This window comes from Myiozetetes cayanensis, unplaced genomic scaffold (assembly GCF_022539395.1).
Source record: "Myiozetetes cayanensis isolate MyiCay16 unplaced genomic scaffold, myiCay2020 scf3, whole genome shotgun sequence".
Taxonomy (NCBI): domain Eukaryota; kingdom Metazoa; phylum Chordata; class Aves; order Passeriformes; family Tyrannidae; genus Myiozetetes; species Myiozetetes cayanensis.
In genome coordinates, this window is record NW_026087521.1 from 5805064 (window position 1) to 5831380 (window position 26317).

General features: G+C 40.2%; 1 protein-coding gene across 2 annotated transcripts in view; it reads right to left on the reverse strand.

The window, feature by feature from the left end:
- UPF2 (UPF2 regulator of nonsense mediated mRNA decay) overlaps positions 1 to 26317 on the reverse strand; it is a 50541-nt gene that overhangs the window by 18147 nt on the left and 6077 nt on the right. For both annotated transcript variants that reach the window (XM_050324118.1, XM_050324119.1), the window contains 14 exons: positions 24571 to 25350; positions 20829 to 20989; positions 19639 to 19836; positions 18511 to 18660; positions 15974 to 16077; positions 15570 to 15655; positions 9702 to 9810; positions 8948 to 9061; positions 8132 to 8248; positions 4869 to 5054; positions 4153 to 4356; positions 3232 to 3507; positions 1755 to 1938; positions 301 to 440 (listed from right to left, as the gene is read on the reverse strand). In XM_050324118.1, the coding sequence (XP_050180075.1) occupies positions 301 to 440; positions 1755 to 1938; positions 3232 to 3507; positions 4153 to 4356; positions 4869 to 5054; positions 8132 to 8248; positions 8948 to 9061; positions 9702 to 9810; positions 15570 to 15655; positions 15974 to 16077; positions 18511 to 18660; positions 19639 to 19836; positions 20829 to 20989; positions 24571 to 25350 (2809 nt within the window). The remainder of the gene's footprint in view (positions 1 to 300; positions 441 to 1754; positions 1939 to 3231; positions 3508 to 4152; positions 4357 to 4868; positions 5055 to 8131; positions 8249 to 8947; positions 9062 to 9701; positions 9811 to 15569; positions 15656 to 15973; positions 16078 to 18510; positions 18661 to 19638; positions 19837 to 20828; positions 20990 to 24570; positions 25351 to 26317) is intronic.

Below are 26317 nucleotides of genomic sequence, written 5' to 3' on the forward strand. Positions count from 1 at the left end.
AAAAAAATAATCTTAAAGTGCTTTTTTTTCACGCCAAAAAAACTGAAGGCATCTTTTTGTTGAGAAGCAAAGTTGTCAGGTTCAAGTTTCTGCTGTAAATTGTCTGGAATAAGCCTCAGAAACTCTGTACTCAGTTTTCCACCTACACAAAACTGGGATGGGAATATCCTCAAGTACTGCCTGGGCTGTGCATGGCCACGTTTCACCCACTGGCTCTGGGACTTAGAGGGGCTTCAGAGCAATCAAAATCCTGATTACTCGTCCTTTTTTACATGAAGGAAGGTAAATGATTAAGTTCACCTCTTCTTCTGGCTCATTTACTTCACTTTCATTTCCAGATTGTTCCTCTGTCTCTGCTCCACCTTCCTCCTCCTCTTCATCCTCTTCCAGGTTCTCTCCTTCCGTAATGGAATCTTTGGAATCTTTGTCATTCACAATTCCTGAAATGTGGAAAAAGAACATCAGAAGACACATAACCACTCCAGTTACACGTGGAAAATCCCTTCAAAAGCCCCTTGTTCCCAAACACTAAAACCTCCCATGGGTCACAATATTCTATTTCTGAGGGGAATAAAATGACAGATGCTTCACTAGAGCAGTAGAACCCACAAGGTATCAGTTCCCTGCCCATCACTGTCAATGAATAGTTTTGAAACAACAAATTCTCAGTTTGCAATAAACCTTTATGGCTCTTTTCTCATGCTCTGAGCCTGCACTTGAACCTCTGAGGATGGAGGTGCCTCCATGAAACCCTTGGGAAAGGATCTTTCTCTCAGTAAGGGATCCTTTAGTGTCATTGATGATGTTTATTCATCCCTTATCTAGATCATTTCCACAGGAATGAAAGATAACTTTCAGCTTTTTTTCAGTGTTTCACTGTCCAATTTAGTCTCACATCCAGGATTTCAATCAGAATGTTTGCTGAGAAAATATTTAAGAATTGATCATGATTTGGATCCAGGGGAAAAAAATAAATCTGTTTTTAGAGAACTGCTTTTGCAAAATTTAAGTCATCCAGTGTAAAAAAAATAACAATCTTCTAACATACAATGTCAATTAAATGGACAGCATATTAAAAAAAATAAATTCATCCTAAACCAGAAGTTGCAGCATTTTATGTGGTAGTGTACATACTTCTCCCAATGAATTAAAGGCTTAGAAAAGTTGAACTTGTCCAAGTAAATGAAGTGCTATTAAAGCTCCAATTAACACACAAAGTGTAAAATTTACATATTTTTACAGGCTTTTCATGAACAAGCCTGTTTTCAAATAAAAATGAGATATTAGAAAACAACTCCAATTAACAAGCAATGAGCACAGCAGTATCCAATATGTAGTAAGAACAAAAGGTTAAATGTTAACATGGTAACAGTTTTAGATCCTAACCAGGATTTTCTCAGGGGGGCTGAAATTAAGAGTGGGTTTCCCACATTTTTCTGATTAAATTCATCATTTTCTTTTCCTCATCACTTGCACCATGAGACTCCATTAACTAATATACACACACACTTCTGCTCTCCAAATACTATTATATTAACAGTACTCACACAATGTTTTTTAAACACTTAATTACTTTAGTTATGGAGATTCTGTATGATCTCTGTAGTGATCAGAAAAGAGCAAAGAAGGTAGAGAAATATTCCTATCATGAGAATAAACAACAACAATACTTACCTACTACCATCAAACAAGAGGCAATTTTAAAAACTGCAGGAATTGTCAATAAAAACCCCCCAAAATCCCCATTTCCTCACCTAGTTTTATTAAGAACTCTCGTTCCAAGTCCTGCACCTGCCTCACAGCTTCTTCCAGAGAATTGCACAGCTTTATCTTTGGTCTCAGCAGTTCCAGGGTATCACTGATCATATAATCTATGTCTATAGGGAAAGGGTGCTCTTTTGTCCAAACATCCAGGCTTTTTTTCCACCACACGTAGCGCTGGAAGACAAAACATCCCGGTGAGTTCCACGCACACTGAGGTTTAGAAACTATTTCACCTCTGAAGGTTAAAACACTCAAGTCTGTAATGCCAAGGCCTGTTTATACAGTGGAAAAATGCAAAATTTTATACGACTCTGAGGCGTTTGGTTATCACTGCACATTGTTTGATAACACTGGATATCACACACATTAAGAAGATGCTTCTTCTATCACAAGGACTGTTAGAAATAAGCAGACTTAGCACAAAAAAAGCACTGAAAATAAAGTCCCTTCTCAGCGTAGACTCTCGCTACAAGAGATGAGCACGTAACAACCTGCCTGCTTTCAATTCCTCCCCGTATATTTTCAAGAAAATTAATTTCCTAAAGGCATATTTTAGGGAGAAGGGGGGGAAACATCACAAAAAAGTCTTAAGACTGCAGCCAGCTTCAAGTCCCTGATCCAGTTTGCTTTATAAAAAGTTTGCAGACACCTTGAGACATTGTCACAAATAAGTGCTGATCTTAAGCCAACATAACAGTACAACCTGAGAGCAAAAACTGCATCTGAAAAGGAAGAATGTGTAAGAGAAACTTTACTTAGAAGGTGACATGGTCAAAAGGTAGGCTTGCTGAAATTAATAAGGTGTAACAAAAATACCTTCTTCCCTGAAAAGTTTAATTTGCATTTAAAGATGGGACTAGACTATACATTAAAACAACATTTCGCATCTCATATACAGCAAAGGATAAATGTCCTGAAGGTCTGGAATAAGTCATTATCACCCTAATTTTTAATACCCTTGTTTTAATATAATTTAGAAAGAAAAAGCAGAAAGAAACATAAATTATATGTGAAGGGTTTTAGCATGAATTCCACGGGCTGAAATTCCCCATCTGATGAGGAACCCATTCCAGTGTTTAAATACTCTTGCTATGAAATCTTCTCCCCACTTCATGACATCTATTTAATCAGAACTTTCCTTGCTGCAGCTTGTGCCCATTCCCTCTGATCCTTTCACCCTGCATGCCTGAGAAGTATTGGAGCCCTCTGTCCCCCAGAAAACTATCATCAGATGAGGTCAGCACCTAACTAACCTTCTCTGAGCTGAGCAAACCCACAGCGGGGGCACTGAGAGCATCCTGATCGTTTTGATGTAACTCAACACACATCACTTGGAAATAAAACTGCCACCAGACAGACAGGATTCTAAAAACTGTAGTGCTAGAGAACAATGAGAGAAACATGCACCAGCCTGACTTAGATTAGACTGCTGAAGAATTACACAGAGCTCTGTAAAATTCAGAATACCTGGAAGTACACAAGGAAGCAGTCGAGCTTTCGTTTGCTGGATCCTCTGTCGAAGTACTGCCCACAGGTATCGAGGATGGTGCAGACCAGCCTGATCCTGAAGAGATGCTCTGGAGGGTCCAGGGGGCTGGGGCTGCCATCAGGGTTCACCCCAAAGGAGGTGAAAGAATAGAGAGTTCGAAATATGACAGCAGACTCCACCATCCGGTAATTGTAGAGCTCCCCCAAGAACTTGGCACTGCTGATCCGCCGCTGGTTAAACTTTGGTTGATTAACCTTCACCAAAACAGGACAGGAAAATTCACTGGGTCATGTAGACACAACAGAACAGTGAAAAAAAACAACCCACACCCAACCAAGCTTTTACAAATTAAAAAAGGGGTATAGAAATACAGATAGGATTTCTTACAATAAAAGATGATTATTTATGACCACGTGCATTACACAAAAGTAAACATTTAGAAGTAGTTATGAAAGCTGGTCAACTAGTACTTATAATAAAAGTTCAAATCCATTTAGCCCATACTCCATCTTAAATCTATGATAATTTTTCATCTCCCAGAGAATTCTTGTAATTTTAACATCTATTAAAATATGGAGTGGTGTCCAAAATTACTCGAAGTTGCCTGAATCTGTCTACACTGGGAAAGAATAAATGGTGTGCTCTTATTAGGACAAGGGGGCAAAACAACTGTCCTATTAATCTTGTTAGTTTGGTTTTGCTGGTTTTTTGTGGTTTTTTTTTTTGGGGGGGTATTAATTTAAATAAACCTTTACAAAGCAAAACGGAGGCAGAAAAGTCATTGACAAAAAAAAAAAAAATCCAGAATGCAAGGATTCCTTTCTTTAAGCAAGATCATTTTAATTGTCCATCCAAGACAAGTAAATGAGTAGAGCTCAGCAAGGATGCTGGGTGTTTACCTCCATTCCCAGTCGAATATCCTCCAGCACTCCATCCACAACATGAATTCCCACATCTTCCTGGTAAAGGACCAACCCTGCTAAGAGGTTGGCTACACAGTGAATACTATTATATTTCACATTCCAGATGTTGATCATACAGCATATAACATAGTCTTTTACTTCTGCATCCTGCCAAGGGAGTTTGCGCATCTGCCTCAGGACCTAAACCAAATTTTAAGACAAGCTTCACATTTTAGCAGGTAAAAAAATATCCAGGCGCTCTCCCTCTGTCACCCCCCATGTCTCCTGGTTGGGATGGAAGCCCTCTGAGCCAACAACCTCATCCTCCTTTTCCAAGCCTCCTTCGGATCTGCAGTTGCTGTGGAACAGTTTATGTGTGTAACCCAACTGCTCTCCTGGAGCTACTGATCCACTGTCCGAGTCTGTCCCATCATTTCCTGGCCCTTACACTCTGTGTTTAATTTCAACCTTTTTTTCTCTTACTCTCCCAACACAAAGATTTTCATCTCACTCTCTCTGTTGGTCACTTAATGCTCCAGAGGATGCAGGTCCTCAACTGGAGCTTCCACCAATTACAATGAACCAAATAAAACCACCTTAATCAGGGACACAACAATTATCCCTGAATTAAAGAAACTGCAACCCCCCCCAAACCCTTCCAAAGCTGCATCACTTCCAGGAAAAACTCCAGTGAAGATTCTGACAGGATTTACCTTCTCTGTGGTGACCTTGGAGAGATCCTTGTACAGAAGTTTCCTGATGTATTCCTGCAAGGGAGGACGTTTTTTCTTCACAGTTTTTTCAGCTGGGGGGGGATTACAGTAGTAATAGGCATTTTCCACCATGGTGACATAGCGGGCATCCAGATGCATTGCTTGTTTTTTCCTCATCATTTGTTCCTGGAAATAAATGCAAATGATCAGTGAAAGGTGCTGACACACCACATTTTCCAGCCAAAGGCTCTTACAGCTACATTTGGGATGAGGGGAACATGAAAGGCTGCAGAAAAGTAAGTTATAAGCTTGGGTAGAGAGAAGAAAGCACAAAGCATAGATATGGTTCTGTGTTGCTCTTTCCACTGTCATTTTATTTTTCAACCCCTGTTTTTATAATGGTTCACCCGGGGTGAAAAAGGTTTCAGACCAGCATTTAAAGTTCACCTCAAAATCCAAAAGTTTAGATTATCAGCAGCTATTTTATTTAACTAAAGTAGCTGAAATACTGATGTCTTCACAAGCACAGTGAGCCTTCATAAGAGTGACAATCTATTTTTTACATCAGTGCAACTCCAGTGAGTCTATTTTGATGGTTTCACGTGAATTCCCAAAGGTTTAGGCAATGGCATTTTCCTTATTCCAAGCTCCATTGTTGCTGTTTACCCAAGCAGAATCGACTGCAAGAAAAGCAGTACCCACCATAAAGTGGTACTGCAGGAAAAATCAGTCAAGTACCACTAATTACTGTGCTTAATTGTCAGCCTTGGCCTGGTTTTCCTTACTAAATACAGTCTTTTCTCCATATTTCATTTTGGATATGTAAGTCATGGTTTAAGTTTTCACCTTTTGTAGATGGATCAGGAGAAAACACCTATTTTCTGCCACAGAGACATTTAGCATGTTTTACTATAGACTGAAAAATTAAGTGGGGTAAAGTGAAAGACAACAGAAAATGGCAGAATGGCCTGCAAAGAAAACTTTAAAAAACATAAACCTGCGTGATTTGTGTTTTTTCCTGTTACAAAAAGTTGCATATTATATTGAAAATAACAGGTTATAATTAAAGTGTTTCTTCCCAGAAAATACAACATGCACCACCTCAATCCCTGTCATTCCAGCAGTTCAAAATCAAAATTTTTAGTTCTTTGGAAGCACACTGTTGTTACAGTGAATTAAGGCAGTTTAAATTAACTGCATTTACTTTGTCACAGCCTCTGCCTGTAGAAACAAATCTGCCACAGCTCCAACCCCATCTACACAAGAACGAAACCACCACACAGCTTCACTTCTGGGTATTTATAAACACAAGTGACCTTGCCCTAAAGCTTAAGATAACTGTCCAAGTTAAATGATTAAAAATGCATCAGGAGGCTTTCGATATCAAAATTTCAAATATCCTTTTAACAAGGCCATGACAGCACAACACAAGAACGTGACATTTTAACACGATTCTGCTACAGAAAGGTGGATCGAGATAAAGCTGATCTTCCTTTCGAGGCTCCAGCTCCATGACTCCAATTCCAATATCCCAAGGCCAAGTCAACTGTAGGTTAATATTTGGAGGCACATAAAGGACACTGAATGTGAAAGATTTGCCAACAAGAACAATTAACAGAAATAAACACTGTCCTGACAAAACAATCTGTAAATAATTTGCACCACACGAAGGAGTTCTACACAACCAGGATATGACCACTAAATGTCTCTCTACACTGAGTCACTCAGTGCCAGTAAGTTTGCAACACCCTTACAGAGCACTTTACTTCTCAGTAATCAATTTTCCCCAAATTACTTTTAAAATCCATTCTTAACTATGACTTTCTTCCAACCCGGGACAAAGCAACGTTGTCTTTAATGGGGGACATGCAGCCCCTTTGGAATCTTATTACATAATATTTCATCAGCAGTAAAGATTAAGACCAACAATTATTTGAAGGATCAGCAGCTTTAATTCTGCCCATAAGAGTCATTGAGAAGATCAGCTTTATATTTGCTTAGATTTTTTACCACAAGATTGTAATTAGCTGGCTTTGGGAGTAATCTTTTCTACAGCTCACACTAACTGGTACCATAAGACTATGATCCAATTTGCAGAGGACTATTTAAGTCAAAATTAATCTCTGTGTTTAGGGGAACGTTAAGAGATGCAGCCACTGAGATGGCTGCAGAATAGAAATCTATTTAGCTGATTTTACATCTTGATCAACAGATATTCCAAACTTATCTTTTCCTGCTTCTTCACTGCATAAAAAAGACGACCCATCTGAAACCTTGTGAGGTTTTCAAGCCTCAGATATTCAGTGCCTGAGCTTTGTCCTGCACCTCACAGTTGAGTCAGGTTTAGCATTCACATTTATTGTTAAATAAAATAAATTTAGAAAAATAAATTTAGAAAATTGAGACTCAAACCTTTCAAGACACCAAGTGCATTGTTACAAAAAGCACGGGCCAAGAACCTGCAGTTAATTTGCCCATCTCTTTCCTCCTGTGGCTCCACCACCCCAACAGATGTTGTTATGACATTCAAAGAGGTTCAGAAAGAAACTGTTGTGTGAAAAAAGAAATTGTACAATATACCCACGTGTGCAGCTGCTTCTCCATTAACCAGAGCAGGAGAGGAGAGGCTGCAGGGTCAAGAGGAAGGGAATCTATCTGTAAAGGAATTCTCCAACCATGTTTGACTCGGTCTCTTTCCCTGGACACAGTTTTAGGATTGTCTCTCATGCCAGTGAAGTATTCAGGGCTCAGATCCATTAAAAAAGATCCAAAGCCATTTCTTTTATTTTTATGTCTTTGCCAGTACTTATCTAGATTTACAGATCCCAATTCTACTCTTACCTTAATTCCCAATCTCTATTTCAAAAACTGCTTCCTTTTGTGCCTTCATGAACTTTTTCTTCAAATTTAAAACCCCAGACGTTGCACAGGGCACAGAAACCACCTCCTGCACACAATTGTCTTCACCTCCAGTTGAAATCCTGTCTGCTTTTCCTCCCAAATTGTATCTCAGCAATGTTCAGATACACCTACTACACTCTTTCAACCTCATCTTCTGATTTTGCCCTATCTCTGAATTATCTGCAGTTCAAAAGCAATATCTTTTTGCTTCAGAAATGCAATTCTTTTTTTTTTACATTTCCTTTCAAGTCCTGAAGAGATTAACAGGTCAACTGGAGCTCTCCAGGATACTTTCAGAAAGCAGTAATTGCCTTAGGTCAGTGCCTGACACCTCCCCCACAAGCTGAGGAGTTTTCTCTTACCAAAAGGACGCTGGTTCTTAGGTGAGACTCTGGGGATCTGAAGAGGAATCTGCCACAGGTTTCCAGCAGGGTACACGCCATCTCAATGTGGTGATGAGAGAAGTCTGACAGGAGCATCTGGGATAGATTGATATAAAAACACAGCTTGTTAAACATCTTTTTCAGCTGCAGAAAACATTAAGTTGTGATGATTACAATGGCTTAAGAACTCAGCTTTGAATTAACAGAAACTACTCACAGAAAATGATCTTAAGCTGTGAGTCTTCAAACTCCTTTTATTTTTTTAAAACCATTTTTAAAATTTGGGACTTGACATGAAAGATAAGTTTGCATGTTTATCAGCAAAGTGAGATGATGTGCCCAGAGATTAATGCTTTCCAAAGATTTGTTTTGCTCCTCAACAAACAAAAGCACCTGCTAAAATGGCATAAAAGCCCCTCCTTGCATCACTGAGAAGCTTTTTGCCTCCAATCCCTCCCCCTTACTGTCAAAACCATTAATTGAAATCAACATAATGAAAGTTTTGCAAGGCATAGCAGATTAATAAGCAGCAATGTCTGCCATACTTACAAAAAACATTGTTAGCAGTTTAGGGGGAAATTTATTTTAATATATTCCTACCCTTAGAGAAACAAAAACATTCTAAACTTCCACAAACAGCCATAAAAGTCAACTCATGCAGTTAACAGCAGACATCAGGGTTTAAAACCACATATTTAACAAATTCAGCAAACATCAGCACCAGGTAAATGAAGGGGAATAGGATGGGGACACAGGATCAGCACATGCAGGAGCACAGAGTATCACAACACCCACCTTCAAACAGTGCAGGGTGTCATTTTTGGAGAACATCTTGAACTTGGTGAGCTCCCCAATAAACCTCACAGTTTTGTTCTTTGTTTCAATGTTGATCTGGTCCTTCTTTCTTACCTAAAAAAAAAAAAAAAAAAAAAAAAATAATTGATTTCAGCCCCTCAAAAATATCCAGCTCTTCTAAATTACTTTGACCTGAACATGCACAAGCAGGTTGGGAAATCAGCAGTATTTGACACGGGTCACTTGTGTAGCCCTCAAGGAAATATTAAACATTGATGGCTTTTTCATGTCAGATTTAATAATGTGCAGACTTTTCTTTTTTTAAATTACTGACATCCAGCAGAATTTTACTAACAAAGCACCAATATGTCTCCATGTCTGAACACAAATCCCCAGAACACAAAATTGGATTTTCCCAACAGATAAAGGTTTTTCTGAGAACAGTTAACTTCAGACAGTCGATTCAAGTGAGCCTGAGCAATTCACACACATTTTAATGTCAGTGTTGGAAACAAACCCTGAGATCTGTGCCATAAAACTCAGAACATGGTGAAGAAATCATCACTATTGGAGTACAAAACTCAAAAAACAAGAGAAACAACACTGAAAAATACAATTGAGAGGAACAGAAAACTTTGACTGATGAAAATCAGAAAAACTAATTTGAATTAAATACTCCATTACAACACCAAATGTTATTTTTTACACCAAAGGGTGACTTCTCAGATTGGTTACTCTGAACACCAAAACATACATGGAATCTGAAATCCCCTTTCAGCATGGAACAGAGATCCTCTGCCACGTCAGACATACAGGGGTGCAACGTGGCAACCAGTCTGGCATAAAACGGGAGCAAATCCAACCTGCAACCAAAGGAGAGGATTAAAGAGACAATTAATTTACAGACAAAAAGGTTATTTATGTCTACACAGAAGGGCAGCATTTTACTTAGGAAAAGAATGAATGCACATAGTGACAGGACTACATACATGCAGTTTTTTGGGCTCACTTCAAAATGCAATGTAATTTAAAAACAACAATAAAAGAAGGTAAACTACCATGTCCTGCTGGAATCCTTCACAGTTAATTTCCTTTGGAAGCTGCTGCCTTAGGTAAAATGCCAAATACCATCTCAGCTGCAGAATTTGACCTTCAGTAAATTACCAGACACAAACAAAATTCACATCCATCTCAACGGGCAAAACAAAAAACCCTTACAGAGAACTCCACTGGTAACTGGGAGGTTTCAACACCTTTTTTGCAGCAGCAGAAATAACCAGGGAAGTAGGAACAACACCTTTAGCTTTAAGGCAGCAAACTTCTAAATGAATGTAGTAGTTATTACACCAAACAAGGCCCAGCAGATGGGATGTGGCCACCCTTTACCCAAAACTGCAGCCTCATAACATCATTTAACAAGCTGAAGGAAGTGTTCCTGGTTTATTTTCAGCTTGCCCAGTTAATGCAGTGAACAGGTGAACTGTAGAACAAGCCTAAGTTTTTCAGTGGAGAGAAACGTCCTAGATTTTCATGCTTCAAGTAAGAAATTGCCTGTAAGGGGAGAAATGGATCTTGAGTTCACACTTTAGGAAGGATTAAGGCTTTCCCTACTGATAAAGAAAAAAAATGCTGACAAAAACAAATCCAAAAGCACAGCTGATACACAGAGCTTGTCCTGGCACGAAGTGAAACTGGAAAAGCATCAAGACCAAAACCCCAAAACAAAGCACCCATGACTGCCTCCCTTCACCTTTCTGCTTCTGTGTCAATAGAGCACATCCACTTGCACAAAAGGAGATAATTAGGTATTAAATTGTGGATTAGAAGCGTCAGAATATGCTCTCTGAAAGCAGGCATAGCTGAGCAGCCTCCTGATGACACGTGAAACTCCTGGTGAAACATTGCAGGTACCTCAGTTACCTATTTAACAGCTTTTATCTCTTTTGTTAATCAATAACTGAAGCACTATTTACATTTTTCAAGCTTGTCCAAGGCTGACTACCCACAGCAAATTACTCCCATACATGCTATTAAGCATTTAGCCATTAACTCTGAGAGAAGTGAAAGTCTCGTTACTCCACACACAGACACAAATTAAACTTGGGGCTGAACTGAGGGGGTGGGTTCTAACTGAGGGGAATTTCTGTATGGCATCAAAGACAAATACCAGAAAGTTTTATTCTGCTCTGAACAAGTTACCTGCCTGCTGAGAGGCAATAATTTCATCTCTGTAAACTGAATGTACCCAGGGGAAAATTAAACTCTTAGAGCACATTGTTGTTCTTCCCTCCCAGGACACAAAAGGTCTCTTCATGGGGAGCCACACTAAGACTGGGCATTTCTAAACAGGTGAAATCTAATAAGGAAAAGCCTTGGGTCAATTAATCTGACATTGGCAATCAAGAGATGGAATCAGTTCCCTCTCAGAGGTGACCAAAGTTTGAGTTCAGCGGTGGAGACGTCGCAGCATCAGTGGCACCATCTGCTGGTCCCTGCAGGGCTTTGTTTCCTCCAGGAGCATTTCTTCCTCTTGAGAAGAGGGTTAGAAATTTTAGAAATTAGCTAAAAAAACACACCCCCACCACAGCATTGCTTTCTCTTCCTGCTCTGGTACATTATGAAGCAAGATCTGACATCAGGGTTCAGTCAGTTCCTCCCTGCAGTCTGTGTTAATCACCCTGAATATGGATCACCATTTAAAAAACCACTATTTGTGACCACTGACATTTGAACCACATGCTTGGATTGACAGGCAGTCAGCTCTGGAGCTCAGGATCACATCAACTGCACTCCAGCTGAGTGTTAAGAGCCTGTCCTCTCTGTAGAATTTCAAGTATTAGTTTATTTAAACAAACCAAACCAGAAACAGCAATCCCTCTAAAACAGATGCATCCAATTTTTATACCCAGAAAGAATGAAGGGGGGTTTGGTAGATTTCTTCATTTCTGGCATTTTTTTGGACAGAGTTTAAAGAATGAAAGAGTGGAGCAAGAACTCCTGCTCACCAGCATAATGACAATCCAGACAACAGCAGGGTATTCCCAGGGCCTGGGCAGGTACAAAGTGCCACCCACGCTGTTTCATGGGAACAGAAGGATGCTGTGGAATGGGAATACTACCAGAAAAGTGCTTTTTATTCCTCTGCCTTGGCATAAACTCCTTGATCTCAAGCACATCCCTCAGTTTTATCCTCCCCTGAGACACTGGTGAGTTCAACTGCACAAAGAGGACCTCGCTCCTGGGAATTCTCAGGAGGAAGAGCAGAAAGGAGGGAGATGCACAGGAGGTTTACAACTTGGGAGTTAAAATGTGCAGAACTATTTAATCCTTATTCTTAATCCTTAAGAAGCTGCTAACTTCTGAATTCAGAACAACCAACAGGAATGCTAAAAATTTCCACAGGAACAACTGAGCTCTTGGGTCAGCAAACCTGCAACTTTTCTCAGATCACCACAGATGGGAAAGGCAAAAAAATATGAGAAGTCAGCACAGCCCCCTATTCACTGCTCAGCACTTGTGTAGAATAGGTTAGAATTTAAGACCTAAAAAGAGATTTCAAACTTCTCTCTCTGAAAGTAAAAAAAAAAAAATTCAACAAAATTGTAGCATGCAGTTAAACCTAAATAATTATGTGTACCTGCACAGGAAGATAATTCAGATGGACAGCAAAGAATTACACATCAAAGCCCTGAGGCTGTGAGCAGTATGGGTTAACTCACTGCCTGCATTACATTCACTGCCTGAATTAAAAGGCTTAATATTTAATTTTAAATCAATCCTCCAGTGCAAATCTGAAAGCCACTTGGATTGCTAGCACTGAAAAATCTTTTTAAAAGGCTTTCTGTTCTGTTGGGTTGGAGGTTCAAATCACAGCTGAAAATGTAAATGTGACCCATTCATCACTGTTTAAGAAAGCAGGGCAAGGATGGTGAATTCTAACACTGACCTACAGTGAGCTGAGGAAGAAATGGCCTTTTTTATCAAGTTAAGTTTTCTGTTTTGAAGAATCCTGGTGTGTCCCAACCCACCCAGCCCTAGTGGGAGCAGGAAAAGCTCCCTGGCAACACCACACAATGCCTGATTTCACAGTGCTTGCACTGCTCCTCAAACATGAAACCAGTTCCACACTTCCCTGGGAGAAGTGTCGTGTCTGCACAGCTCCAGAAGTGACCCCAAGGGAAGAAACAGAATTTATTCTGTTACTGAAATATCTCATTAGGGCTGCCAACAAAACAGGCAGACTTGGACAGCATTATCTAATATGTAAATGCTTTTATCTGCATCCTACAAGAACACTGCTCCTTTGGACCTTTCACAGAAAACCCTCCTCAAAAACACAACCACAACAAACTTCCTTCTCCCACGGCATCCTGGGGAGATATTGAAGAAATACCTGGAATTAGTGCAAACTAACGTGGAACAACAATAATGGAAAAGCAGGATGTGCCCCCCTGGCTCAGGGCAGAGGCACCCAGAGCACAAGCACAGCTCTGCACAGCACACAGAGCCTCACAGCAGGGCCACACAACACAGAGAATTTCTCCTGCAAAAAGGATTTACTGATGGAAATTCCAGCAGTTCAGAGACTGGATCACCAGTGCAGGCAGATGGATACAACTGAACTTGAGATCTTCCAGCTGGAAGCCGGACTATTCATTAGTCCAGTAGGTCTCATCACAGCAGAAAAAGATATTAAAAAGGAATTGTGCATGGAATGTTAATATTTCCCAACTATTAGAAATCAAAACTGCCACGAAGGCAGCAGCCCCTCGAGCCAAGCCCACCGTCTATTCTGGCTACTGAGTACCTACAGAAGAGTTAACTTTCACAAAATTCATTTTAAAAGAAATTTGTAGGGTAATGGAACTACCATGGGGAAGCCAACAAATCAGTGGCAATGCAGACACTACACAGGTTTCTAGGAACTTCACTGTGTTCAAATTACAGCCTGAGCAAAGACACTGTTTGAACAGCACAAGGTATTGGTAATTTCACTTTTGCTTTCATGCCACCTGTGAAATCACAGTGCTGAATTTACAAGCCCTCACGCTGCTCCTGTTTGAAAGCACCTCCTTGTGCCGGGCACAGTGCCCACCAAGCTCCTCCAGGTCACATCACCTGCACACTTCAGCATTGTGCAAAGAAAATAATGGATATTCAAAGAGGTTCCAGGAGTTAACGATCACTTTGAGCAATCTGCAATCTGCAGCCCCAGGAAGAAGCACAGGGCAGTGGTACCAACATCCCTGGGTGCTCCCAGACCTGACAGCAAGCCACTTCCATTGTGCAAACATGGAAAAATCTCTGGCTGGGAAAAAGAAGTTCTTCCCACATCGTGTTTTGATGCATTTCATGAATATCAGCAGGCTGAGGAACAGAAATGGTGCTTCTGCAACTTAAATGTGGGCTGAGGAGCACCTTTTTACATCTAACACAGAAGATTCTCAACTGCCTGTCTCCTCTGTCAGTAATTCATATTTCAGGCACAATCAGGCCTCTCTCAAAGTCTCTAAAGATGAGGTGTCAAACCCATAATTTATAGGGGCAAGAACACAGAAGAGGATGAAAGATTACATGCACTTCTAATTGCCAAAATGAGTTTTAATGTACAGTCAGGTTAATGGCTCCAGTCAGCAAACAAACCTCTGGTTTGACACAGCTAAGGGTTATTTATTAGCACAGCTGATGCTTATTACAGGTGGGATGTAGATAGAATTCAGGTTGAAAGCACAGTGCAAGCAGTGATTGACTGCAAGGAAAACCAACCACCAAAGTCTGTTTATTCAAAGCTACAAAACAAGACACTCAAGGTATGTTTCCCCCCCAGTGTTAAAAGGGAATCAAAGCAGTGTGAATTCCAACAGGAATTCCAAGGTGATCATGAAACACTTCAATCTAAAGGCAGCATCAAACAACTTATCAGGAGAAACGGGGCAAGGTGGAACAAGAAAAGTGAATTCCTCATAATTTCCCCTATTTAAGGCACAAGTTTACCAGAGAGCACAGAAATGTGTTATTCTTCCAATTAATTCAATGTTTCTTTTAATATTTCCAACCATTTTTTGAAAGAAAGGCTCTTTCTGATAAGTGCAGGACAGAAAGAGAGACAAGGAGCAACAGCACAGACTCCACATGGACAGATGTAAATGGACAAAAGAGGCTCCAAGTGGCTGGCCCAGAACTGGCTGTTCAGCAGACACAGGACTATCAGACAGGCTGTGAGCTGGATCAGAACTAACACAGCCCAAGAAATCCTCCTTCCTAAACTGCACTGTGCTCTAACTGCCCACACTGGACAGTGCAGCTTGTCCTGAATGAAATACATCCTCCCTTTCTGGCACAAGGTGGGGTTTGCTGTCGTTTTCATGGTTATAAGTGATGAAATGATCTGCTATAAACACCAAGTACCAGAGAAAAAAATAAATTAACTAAGAAAAATGTTAACTTTTGGTAGAGCACTGCGGTGAATTCCTTGATCATTGATCCTACATCTTCCTTTCGTGCTCCAGGATAAGCCATTCCAGAAGTGCTGAAGAAAATGTAACTTGGAATATCCACTGGTTTTTAAAAAATCCCTAGATAAGTTAAATAATGAATGAGTGGATCCAGTTTCAGTTCTTACCTTTGTCTAGGAACTATGAAAAGTGCTCGTACCAGTTTTCTTCTGTTGGCTTTTGTGTTCATATTCATGCAAAAATCCATTGCTGCCTGTAAAGAGAGAAGTCAGTGCAGAACCTCAGCTTGAATGGACTGGGGTTTGTTTAAAGCAGTGGAAAATGCTTTTCAAAAGTGGCTTTTCCGGAGCTATTCCTACTGCATGCAGCTGCTTTAAAAACAACCATAAACCCTCCAGTTCTGTATGGAACTGAGATAGTCAGAAAAAACATGGCCAGGGCCAGGAATGCAGACTGATTAAAAACTAATCCAGCTACTGAGAGACTCCAAAGCTTCAAATCTTTATTTCTGGTCTCTATGATGCAGCACAATGGCCTTTAAGAGTGGAAAAAAGTAAAACTATGACTGTACCTTGTCTATGAGGTCTCTGTTGACACAGTTTGGAAGCTGCTGAAGAAAAGCATCTACTATCAGTTTTAAATGAGATCCAGTACTGGCTTCTTCATCCTCTTGTTCTAAAGGAATAATAAAGAAGCAGCAGACATCTTTAAGCCATGAGATATAAAGATTTACCATCACATTCCCCAAACACACTGCATTTGGATGGGTTAGTTGCTAAATCTTCATCCATAGATTCAAAAAAAATAAGACATAAAGTGAAAACAAAATTCTGACATCAATTATGAAGATCTCACCACACCAATTCCCCTGCAGCTCTCTTCTAGTTGCAACACTCATGGGATGCTTCAGAAATGTTATTTGCTCTATAACACAAGAATTTATAATTTCAACACTTGGGAAGAACCTTTCCTTGGCCAAAGCAACACCAAAGAACATTGTCTCCTGAGAAAGGAGCACGACGAAGTTTGGGTTTCTTTCTTTCAGTTTGAGGATGTTCAGCAGCAAAAAGGATACCCAGAGGTATCTGAAGGGCAAACAGAGACAGACTTCATAGAGGAGGATCTGGTGGGGTGGAAATCACACCCAACACCTGGGGAAGTATTTACACTCTGTATTTACAAACAACCCTTATCTTGGAAGACTCAAGTTCCTTTTTCCAGTTATTGCAAGGAAGAGATAAAGTTGTTACTCATAGGACTTTCTCTCCTGTTTTTGGAACCTGCTGGGGGCAGGGGTTGAGCTGAGGTAGAGGAACACCAGGAATTCCTCCAGGGAACACAGCCCTGAAGGGGCTGGAGATCAAAGCAGAAACATCACCTCCTCTCCTGCCCAGGAATCACGAGTTGGAAGAACAAGAGCCAAAGAGTTCATTAAGGAAGGAGTGAAAAGAAGAAAAGGAGGATGTTCCAGGTGCTCAGACAAAAGACACCCAAGAAGCTTTAGATGTTTAATGGAACCCTGACTCTCTCATCACTCCTATATTTACAGTTCACTAACATGCAACAGCCCAAACACAGCAATTTGGAAATCTTGGTTTAATGCATGTTTCCATTTAAATGTTCATAGCCACACCTTCCTGTCTCCTTCCTTTTTCCTTACAGCAATTAGTTGTCTCACCTGAGTCTTCTACTGAAACTGGTTCAATGGCCTTGAAATAAATTAAAAAAAGAAGTCTCTGATAATTCAGTCACTTTTCAAGAGGCCCTGCACAATTTCAACAGTTCCCCAAATACATCTTGTCTTTCCCTGGTCCTCTCCGCCACTGGAAGGCTACAGATACTCTCACACTGCATTTTTTCATGACAATATGTGGATCCTTTCCAAGTGAAAAGGCTCTTCTGCAGTAAATGAAGCAAGTCCAGGACTTAAGACAGAAAATTAAGAATTTTACACTGACAAGAAATTAAAGTGGTCAGGGCTGCCTTCACTAAGGCAAAGAACAAAGTATGCAATTCATGCAAAAAATCAGTTGATTTCTTGCTTTTCACACTGATCCTCTTGAGTTCCAGTCTTCCATCATGGCCACACTTTAAAATTGCATTAACCCTTTTTAAAAATTTACTACAAGTAGTAATGTTGAACAGTTATGGTTAGACTATTTACAACAGTGTTATCTGAGTGAAAACCAAATAAAGCAGCGTGATCACTGTACAAATTGAAAGCAGTATTTAAATTCAGGGAGGATTTTCAGTTTTAAGCCACAGAACCTCTATAGCCAGTGACTGTAGATGTGATTTTTTTTCCCCCCCTCGCTTTTTAGGCATAAGACAAGTTTCCTGTTTGAGAAGTGAAAGAAAATCATCTGCACTGATCCTTGGCAATGCAAAGCATCAGACTTGATGTGTGTTACAAATTGGGCTCAGAGAAAAACACCTCATTTGCTCCTCTACGAATTTTTCTCTTCCTATTCAGTGCTACTAAAAGAAAATCCTGTAATTCATAAGAAAATCATCTTAAGAAATGTTGTGCTGCTGCTTCTCCCAGTAAAACTAACACAGCCAGATTTTCAGAGGTGCCATTTGCAGCCCTTTACATGTAATCAGAGGTTAGAATTCTTAAATCCTGCTACGTAAAGATGGAACATTATAAGAAAAATCTTTATCAATTAACAAGACAAAGGCAGAGCTGAATCTTGGATTTCAAGAGAAGTCAAAACCAGAAAATATTTTATTAGAAGCAGTTGATGAGAAAAAATCATTTATGCACTGAAGTCTACAAACCTCTCTGCAGTCACTTCTCGGGCCTTTACGTTGGATTATTCCTAAAAGCTGTCTGAAGGAATCAGTAACTTCCACTGCACAAACCTGTTTATAATACTTGTCACTTGTATTTAAATGAACTGTTACAAAAGCATTTTTGACCACAATCCTAGCAGTTTCTAGCTACCAAGTCCCATTAATAATAAATAAATCAAGCAATCATTCTTCCTGAATGCACTCGTCCAAATCTATAAACCAAAAACCATCAAGCTCAAGGAAAAAAAAAAAAAAAACCAACAAAACAGCAAATCAGGAAGAAAAAGAATCCTTAAAATGGATATTTTTTACCTTGCTCATCAAGAAGCTTCTTTGTAAGATCTTCTGCCTCATCTCCACAGTCCAACTCCAATGGATCATCATTAATATCCAGGTTCTCCAGCTCCAACTCCAGATCCTCGCTCCCAGGTGCTTCCTTATTATCTTTGGCATCTTTTGAATCTGTTTAAAAGTTAATAGAAACATTAGATTGCCTTATATCAGGTGGAAGGGTTTTTTTTTTTTTGGACCACAACACTGGTCCAGCACAGAGCATTTTTCCAAGAGATTAGTTCCTCAAGTATTTTGCTATTCTTTCAAATCTCCTTCAAGGATTTATTTGTAGATTATTCTTCATGAAACAAACAAAAAAAAATCAAGGCAAATAACCTTCTTAAAATGTTGAAACTTTTCAAAGAAAAATGTGACAACTAAGCAGTGCCCACATCATCTGGAAATACAGACTCACAAACCAAACATCATGTAAAGAATCACAGACAAAATCAGTCTGGAGTGGAATTCAGTGAGGTCTCCAGTTCTACCTCCTGCTCAGAGTGGATGGACACTCTTCACACAATGAACACATCAGATTTCTCGGGTATTTTTCCAGTTGTTTTGAAAAATATCCTAAGACAGAGATTCCAGTGTCCCTGGGGAAGCTGCTCCATTATTTGAAGATTCTCACAGGGAAATTTCACAGCCATCCAAACGTGAATCTTCCATTCTAATTAAAGACTGTCAATGCCTGGCTGTGGACTGAGGGTTGAGTCAGAAGAGCCATCCAGGCTTATTAATCTACTGGGATTTTATACCACATTCAGCTCCCATTAACAGCTTGGTAAAAAAAGTAAGAGTGGAAAAAATAAACACTAATGCCTTTCAGAGGAGGAAAACTCAGGCTTCTTGCAGGAAAGCTGGTGTTTACACACACTGGTTTACCTCCAATTATTTGAAATTGATATCCATATTAAAATGCATTTACTTTTTTTCTTCCTTGAATACCATACCCAAGTCTAATCCCTATCCCACAAAGTTTATTCCCTAAAATTCATCCAAAAGCGTGAACTGTCCTGATCACCACAAGTTATTTCATTAGAGACTCATCATTTCCATCAAATCTGCACAGATATGCTCAAATAAATACTCATCTAAGCATCCTACCTCTTGATTCATCTTTGCTGGGATCCTTGTTCTGGGAATATCTTTCATTATCTTTAAACAAAATTGCTGGCACAAAAGCCTTCAAGTCAATGAGATTCTCATAGAAGTTTCTGGCATCTTCATCCTCCCAGATCCCCCCCTCCAGGTCATATTCTCCAGGCTTTCCTGGGGTGAAAATATCAATACCAGGTCCATGTTCTGCAAAGACAGTGAAACCGTTAGAAAATTATTTACACAAATTTACAATCTTCTACAGAGAAATTTCCTGAAGATCAAAAAAATCCACTTAGAAACGTTAATTTATTATTAGCACTGTTTTCACCTAAATATTGCAATGTATGCTTTAATGTGCTTTTAACAATTCCATCTTAATATCAGATATAACACAGTGTTATCTTAAAATTGTAAATCTGATTTTGATTGAGAATGCAGATGGTTTCAGAGTGAAAGTCAAACCAAGTAATCAAGCAGCACATTATGTGGTATTAGAAAGGAACGTTATAACAGACTTTATTGACATTAGCACTAAAAGTAATCACTTTGAATATGAAGAACTGGTATCCCATTAAGAATGAAGTTTAGAAAGAATAATTTTCATTTTAGAGGCATTCAAGAAATACAGCATTTTTAAGCTCAAGATCACTTCAGGCAAAAGATACACTCAGGATTTCAACACCTCAATTAATCTCAAGTTTTAAAGGCCCTGAACAGCAGTGTCAGCTGAAAGCTGCACTTGTGCTCAGGAGCCCAGCCAGCCACACCCAGTGACTTATCTGGCTTAACAATTTGTTCCTGCTCACAACATCAGGGCCCAAAATAGACTTCGGGCCTATTTTTGAACAATATCAGCTTTTAAAACTCCAACAGTTTTTAAATATTAAAAACTGCACGATATTAAATGGAAAGGATCAGGTTTAAAACATTTTTAGTTTTCCATTTATTACTGTTTTCCCTGAAACAAATCCAAAGAGACGTTACTTAAGTTACCATAACTACACACAGCTTATATAATAGTTATGGTTGCATGTTAGGCTTAATTACTTTAATTAAAAAGTGAATTCACTGATATCCTTCAGGGGGAATGAAACAAAACCAGCAGAAACAACCCATCAGTGAGAAGGTTTGGTTGGTTCCCCACCACATCCAAGCCCAGCCCAGCTTCTGTTTCCTCACTCCAGAACATGCCTTACCCTCGGGTGTTGGTTTCTCCTGGGGAAGGTCAGGCATGTTTTCATCCAGGAGATCAGCCAGAGACTGAGAATTTGCCAGCAGCTTCTGATATGACATTGCAAACTCCTCATATTGCTTGTGTCGATCCTCGCTCAGCTCCCCCTTGGAGTGCAGGATGCGCCTACGAAAACCAAAGTTCTGGTAAGACGACCTTTTTCCTTGGAGTGTGTTTGAACCACTGGGTGCAAAACTTAACCTGCCCTGCTGGAGGCAGCTGGGAGAATTCCAGGTCAGGCTGCCACTGCAAAAGTTTGAGCAGTGCTGTTACTTTTCCAAACCAGCTTCAGTCCCTCTGAGGATGGAGCAGCACAGAAGCTGCAAGGGCCAAACAGAAAGGCCAACGTACTTTTTGCCACAATCACGCTGTGACAGACACTATGAAAATACTTCTGTGTTAAATGAGAACATTCAATTTACATCAAAGTTGGATAAAAACTGCTTTGCACCTGCAACAATCCACTACCACACTGCTGAAATGATTACATGGGCTTTTATCACCAGCAGGCTCAAAAAAAATCGCACGTTAAAAGCAGCCCATCGAGTTTCCAACAAACCAAGTTATTTCAAGACTATTGGTTCAAACTAAGAGCAGTTACATTTAGGGGTTTTTTTCAGTTGCTCTTTGTTTTCTTTTATGAAACTATTCATACTTGGTTTAAATTATCATTTTAAAACTGAGCTCTGTTGTCGAAAGCAGGTTGCTTTTGAAGGAACAGTCACTGCTTGCAAGTGCACAACAAAGCAGTTTCAGGAGAGCAGGCAGAACAATACAACTCTATTTTCTTACAACTCTATTTTCTCACCAAACTACAATTAAAACCATCTCGATATTTTGACCAAAAGTACCAAGAACATTCAGTAATTTAACCAGATATACTAATCTGTGCTAGTCCAAAGCTTGCCACAGAAGTCTGATGAGAGACTGCCATCCTTGGTTTTGGGTTAACTCAGAATAAGCTGGTTGCTGATGAGCACTGTTGTCATTTATCCTGAACTCTGGCTCCTGAGAAGTGCCTTTTCCCATCTGGGGTGATCCATTCATCCCCTCTGCAGGAGCAGCTCTGACATGGATGAGGCACAGTCAGCTCTCTACCAGCAAGGAACACTTTGGGCCTGTTTGGGGCCAACTGCCCCAAACCACAGCCAAGATCCAAAGGGGCTCAGATCAAACATGCACTTCCAAAGGGAAGCTGATCCCAGTTTGTTTTACAGTAGCTTGAACAATGTTAACAACACTGGACTAACCAGCTGGAACTACTGACAAGGCCCCCTGTGCTGACAGGAAAGCATCAGAAGAGAAAAAGGTGCAAATGCCAGAATTCCTGAAGCAGGTTGGATCACTGTATCATCATTTTATGATCCCATTGCTTTTATCCAGCAATAGGTATCACAGTCACAGTCCCGCCAAAAGACAAAATATTTTGTGGCATAAAAATTCTAGAATAGTTTAAGCAAGTTGAGGGATATCAATCTTGGCTTTTTTCCAGCTGCAGGTTAATTGTAAAACAGAAGTCATCTCTGTACACAACACATTCACAACAAACTCCCTCAGACCTGCTCAGAGCCAAAGCTGGACACACATGCCTGGCCAGAGGGCAAGCAGCAGCAATGCTGCCAAAAGTTCTATTTCTGGTCCCTCTGACACTTATATAAAAATGTATTACCCGCTCCTGCAAAGTAGAGCAAGAAAAATTAACAAATTGAACAACCACTGACAATTTCTAAAGTGCAGTAGTTCAGTTTGGGATCAGGAAACACGTTCAGTGCCAACTCCCAGCTTTTCCATGGAGACAGCTGCCCATTATGTACATGCTTTAGGTTTAAAATCCACCACAGCCCTACAAACACGAGCACTGAAGCTCTGTGCTATTATTAAAAAAAACAACACCAAAAAAGCAAAGCGCTGTAACAACAGCACAGGAGTTTCAGTTCTCATTTGCAGTTCCCAGAAGACAAGTGTTCACTAATTCAAGGAAGCTCAAGCACATGAAGCAAACTTTAAAAAGCAACCCCTGTGTATAATAATGCTTTAATTTTACCTGAATGATTTGCAGGCAACACAGGCCTAATGCACTGTTAATTTAGGATATTAATTGTCAATTAACCAATCTGCACAGCTTGAGTTATTGCACAGTCCCTCTCCTGACACAGAAGAATTTATGAGTTATTTACCTGACAAAATGTCCTAACCTAAACATATGACACAGCTGATGCACAAGAGGGAACAGTTCAGTCCCTGCTCCCTTTATTGACTCTGGAACAACAGTGGGAATAAAAACTGCTGCTATCAGCAAAATGGATCAGATTTTTATTACATGGAGAACTGTGTTATCCAATAGGATTATTGGTTGTTAAAAAATAAAAAAAATAATTCAAAAAATCCAGCAACCAAACAAAAATATTCCCCCAAAAACAATACAAAAGCCAGCAAGCAACCAACTGCACAATCTCTCTCCCAAAATGCACAGCTTAGGAAGTATTCACTGACTTCTAACCAGGCAAATTTCTGTCCTGCCCTCACTTGCATTTCCACAGCGTGCAAAAGCCAAGAATCTCTCTGACATGTTGTAAGTGAATAAAATGTGGCAGGAAAGTTTTTTTGATGTCTTATTTCTTTAAGAAAACTTATTCCTCAACTTCTACTAAGGAGTTAAAATAAACACCTTAAAGTTGAGAGGGCTAAATAACAGAGTTCCCTTAGAACTATCCAGTGCTAAATGATAGTTCTTCACATTCCTTCCCCAAAACAAAGCTTTGCACCCCAGTCCAGGGGGATAATTCAGGTGAGGAGGTTCCAACCACAACTATGGAAGCACAAAGGTTCATATTCATTAACTTACAAAAAAAACCCCCAAACAACTAAGTTGATAACTCACTTTAAACTAATAAGGTATCTGTAGAAATAACAGCACCTCAAAAGTCAGTTTATAGCCCTGTGAATACAACACGTGGCTGACTGAGACCAGACAGGACTGCAGCACAAAATCCATCAGCACAATTGATCCTTGGTTTGGGAACATGACATTTGAATGTATTCCAGCCACACACAGGACTCCGGACTGATGTCCAGCCCTGAAACCTGTGTTTATACCCAGTAACATGCTCATTTCTGAGCTTCCAGAAGGATTTAAGAATGACTCTGCTGTCAGACCAGCAGCTGGGTTTAGGCTGGCTCCTGTATAGTATTACATACAGATATCTAAGAGGATTTGAATCAAACTGTCTATGCCCTGTATTTTAATATAATACTGCATAATTTGCTCACCTTGAAGTGTAATGGATACCTTGTTAATGTGAACTAATTTGTCCTCCATGCTGGTGCACTAAAAAAGTAAACAAGCCAGGCCATTGTGGCATATGCTCCATTAGATACATGTGGGTGGAAAGGGAAAAATCAGATTGTGCCAACTGGAAAAGGACAGTACCAGCTGGGAAAGCAGCATTGCTCTCACACTGATAAGGAAGTAAAGAGAATTAAAGCTAAAGGTCAACCTGCCTTTTCTTTCTGAAGAGTCTATTTAGTCTTTCCTTTTAAAGTATTCAGAGCAAATTTAGAAGTTTTTTAGATACCACGCAGAACACACTTATCTTCTACACACCAACTATAGCAGATTTTGTTTATAAACACTGCAACAAATCTAGGCATTTCATAAATAGCCTATTTTTTAAATTAACAAATAAAAAGCAACATTCAAGTGTCACCTGTTTTGCCTTTCAATATTTTGTAGCTCCCTGTGGTCCCTTTTCAGGTGTTTGGTCAAAGACGTAAAGTATTCCTTCAGCAAATTCTGGAAGGGCTGCTGTTTCTCTGGGCTGATTATCTCACTGGGAGGAAAGCTCAGGTTGAACTTCTCCGCAACAGTTTTCACTTTCCTGGGCACCAAACCAGCAATGTCATCTCCGCAGTGGCGGCAGAAGCTGATCACCACTGACACGTGCGTGTGGGACTCCCGGTCGGCGTTAATAATGTTTTTAAGCTGCTCGTAGATCAAAGACAGCCCTTCCTTGTCGGTGAAAATCCCAACGATCGTCAGTTCCGCGATGAAACGCAGGTCAGTCCTTAACTTGGTGATGTTGGGAGTCTTCTCTTCTTTCCTCGCCTCGAAGTGTTTTTTCCAGGCCTGCAGCAAGGACGGGGCGAAATCAGCGTAGCGCTGGTGGAAGAGGGAGCACAGGTGCACGGCGCAGTTCACGTCCGAGATCTTCAGCTTGGCCTCCACGATGGAAGCCACCGCTTCTGCAATGTACTTGCTTAAATTCAGGCTGTTAAAGTCGTGGGACAGGGAGTCCCGTTGCTGCTCTGTGATGGTTTTCAGCTTCTTGACAAAAGCCGTGTTCTTCTTCAGGCTGGAGTCCAGCCTGCTGAAGAAGTTTTCCTCAGGCCGGTTGTCCGGGGCGTTCTGGTTCTTGCTGCGGAGCTCTTTCCTTGCCTGGTGACGCTCCCAAGCCTCCTGGTGGAGCTGATGTGCTTCCTCTTTTTCCCTAAGACACGTAAAAATGAGTCATTTTTGTTACAGGACAAAATCTTTTGTTGCTTGCAGGTTATCAGTTCAAAGGGAAAAGAGGTCACCCTTCAGCAGCTCTAAAAATTTCACTTCCTCTTAAATATTTCCCTCTCTTCTTAAATATTTCCCAAGTTAATCCTAGACAGCTGAAGCATCTGCTTTATAAACTCTGTTTAACTTTTGTAATGCAAAAGGCAAGTACTACTTGTTGCAAAAAAAAAAAAAAAATTCTTAAATACTTCTAGGCAGAACATAATAATCCCGACAGACTTCAAAAATATAAACACAGAACTCCATTTACTCCAGCTGGAGGGGGTTCTTACAAAAGAAGACAACAGCCTTTCAACAGGTCACTGTATTACACAGTTAAGGGAAACCTTTTATTCCCAGACTACTGAAATTACACAGAAAATTTTAAATAGGTGAAATATATCTGTCCCAGCTAGAATTTGGCTATCACATTGCCTCAGTCTTAAAAGTGACATATTTCAGACGTAAGAATGTCCAGAATCTGAGCTTGATTGGTCTGCAGATGCCATTTCAACACAGTAGTACCCCTGGATAACATATTAAAAATCACTGTCTTGGGAATATCCCGTATTAAACTGCCAGGTTACACTCTGGCTTTGCCACCCAGGTATCAGCTGTCTGTGTTTGATTAAAAGAAATGACAGGGATGGAGTTTGTCTTCCCAGTCCCTGGGACATTGGGTGGAGCCCTGCTGGCCTGGGGATGGCTGAACACCTGCCTGCCCAGGGGAATGGGGAATGAACTCCTTGTTTTTCTCTGCTTTTCCTTTATGTACTGAACTGTCTTTAGGTCAACCCACAAGTTCTCTCACTTTTCTGATTCCCTTCCCCATCCTACTGAGGGCAGCGAGGGGCTGTGTGGGGCTGAGCTGCCAACTGGGGTTAAACCATGACATTCAGGCATAACTGTGCATT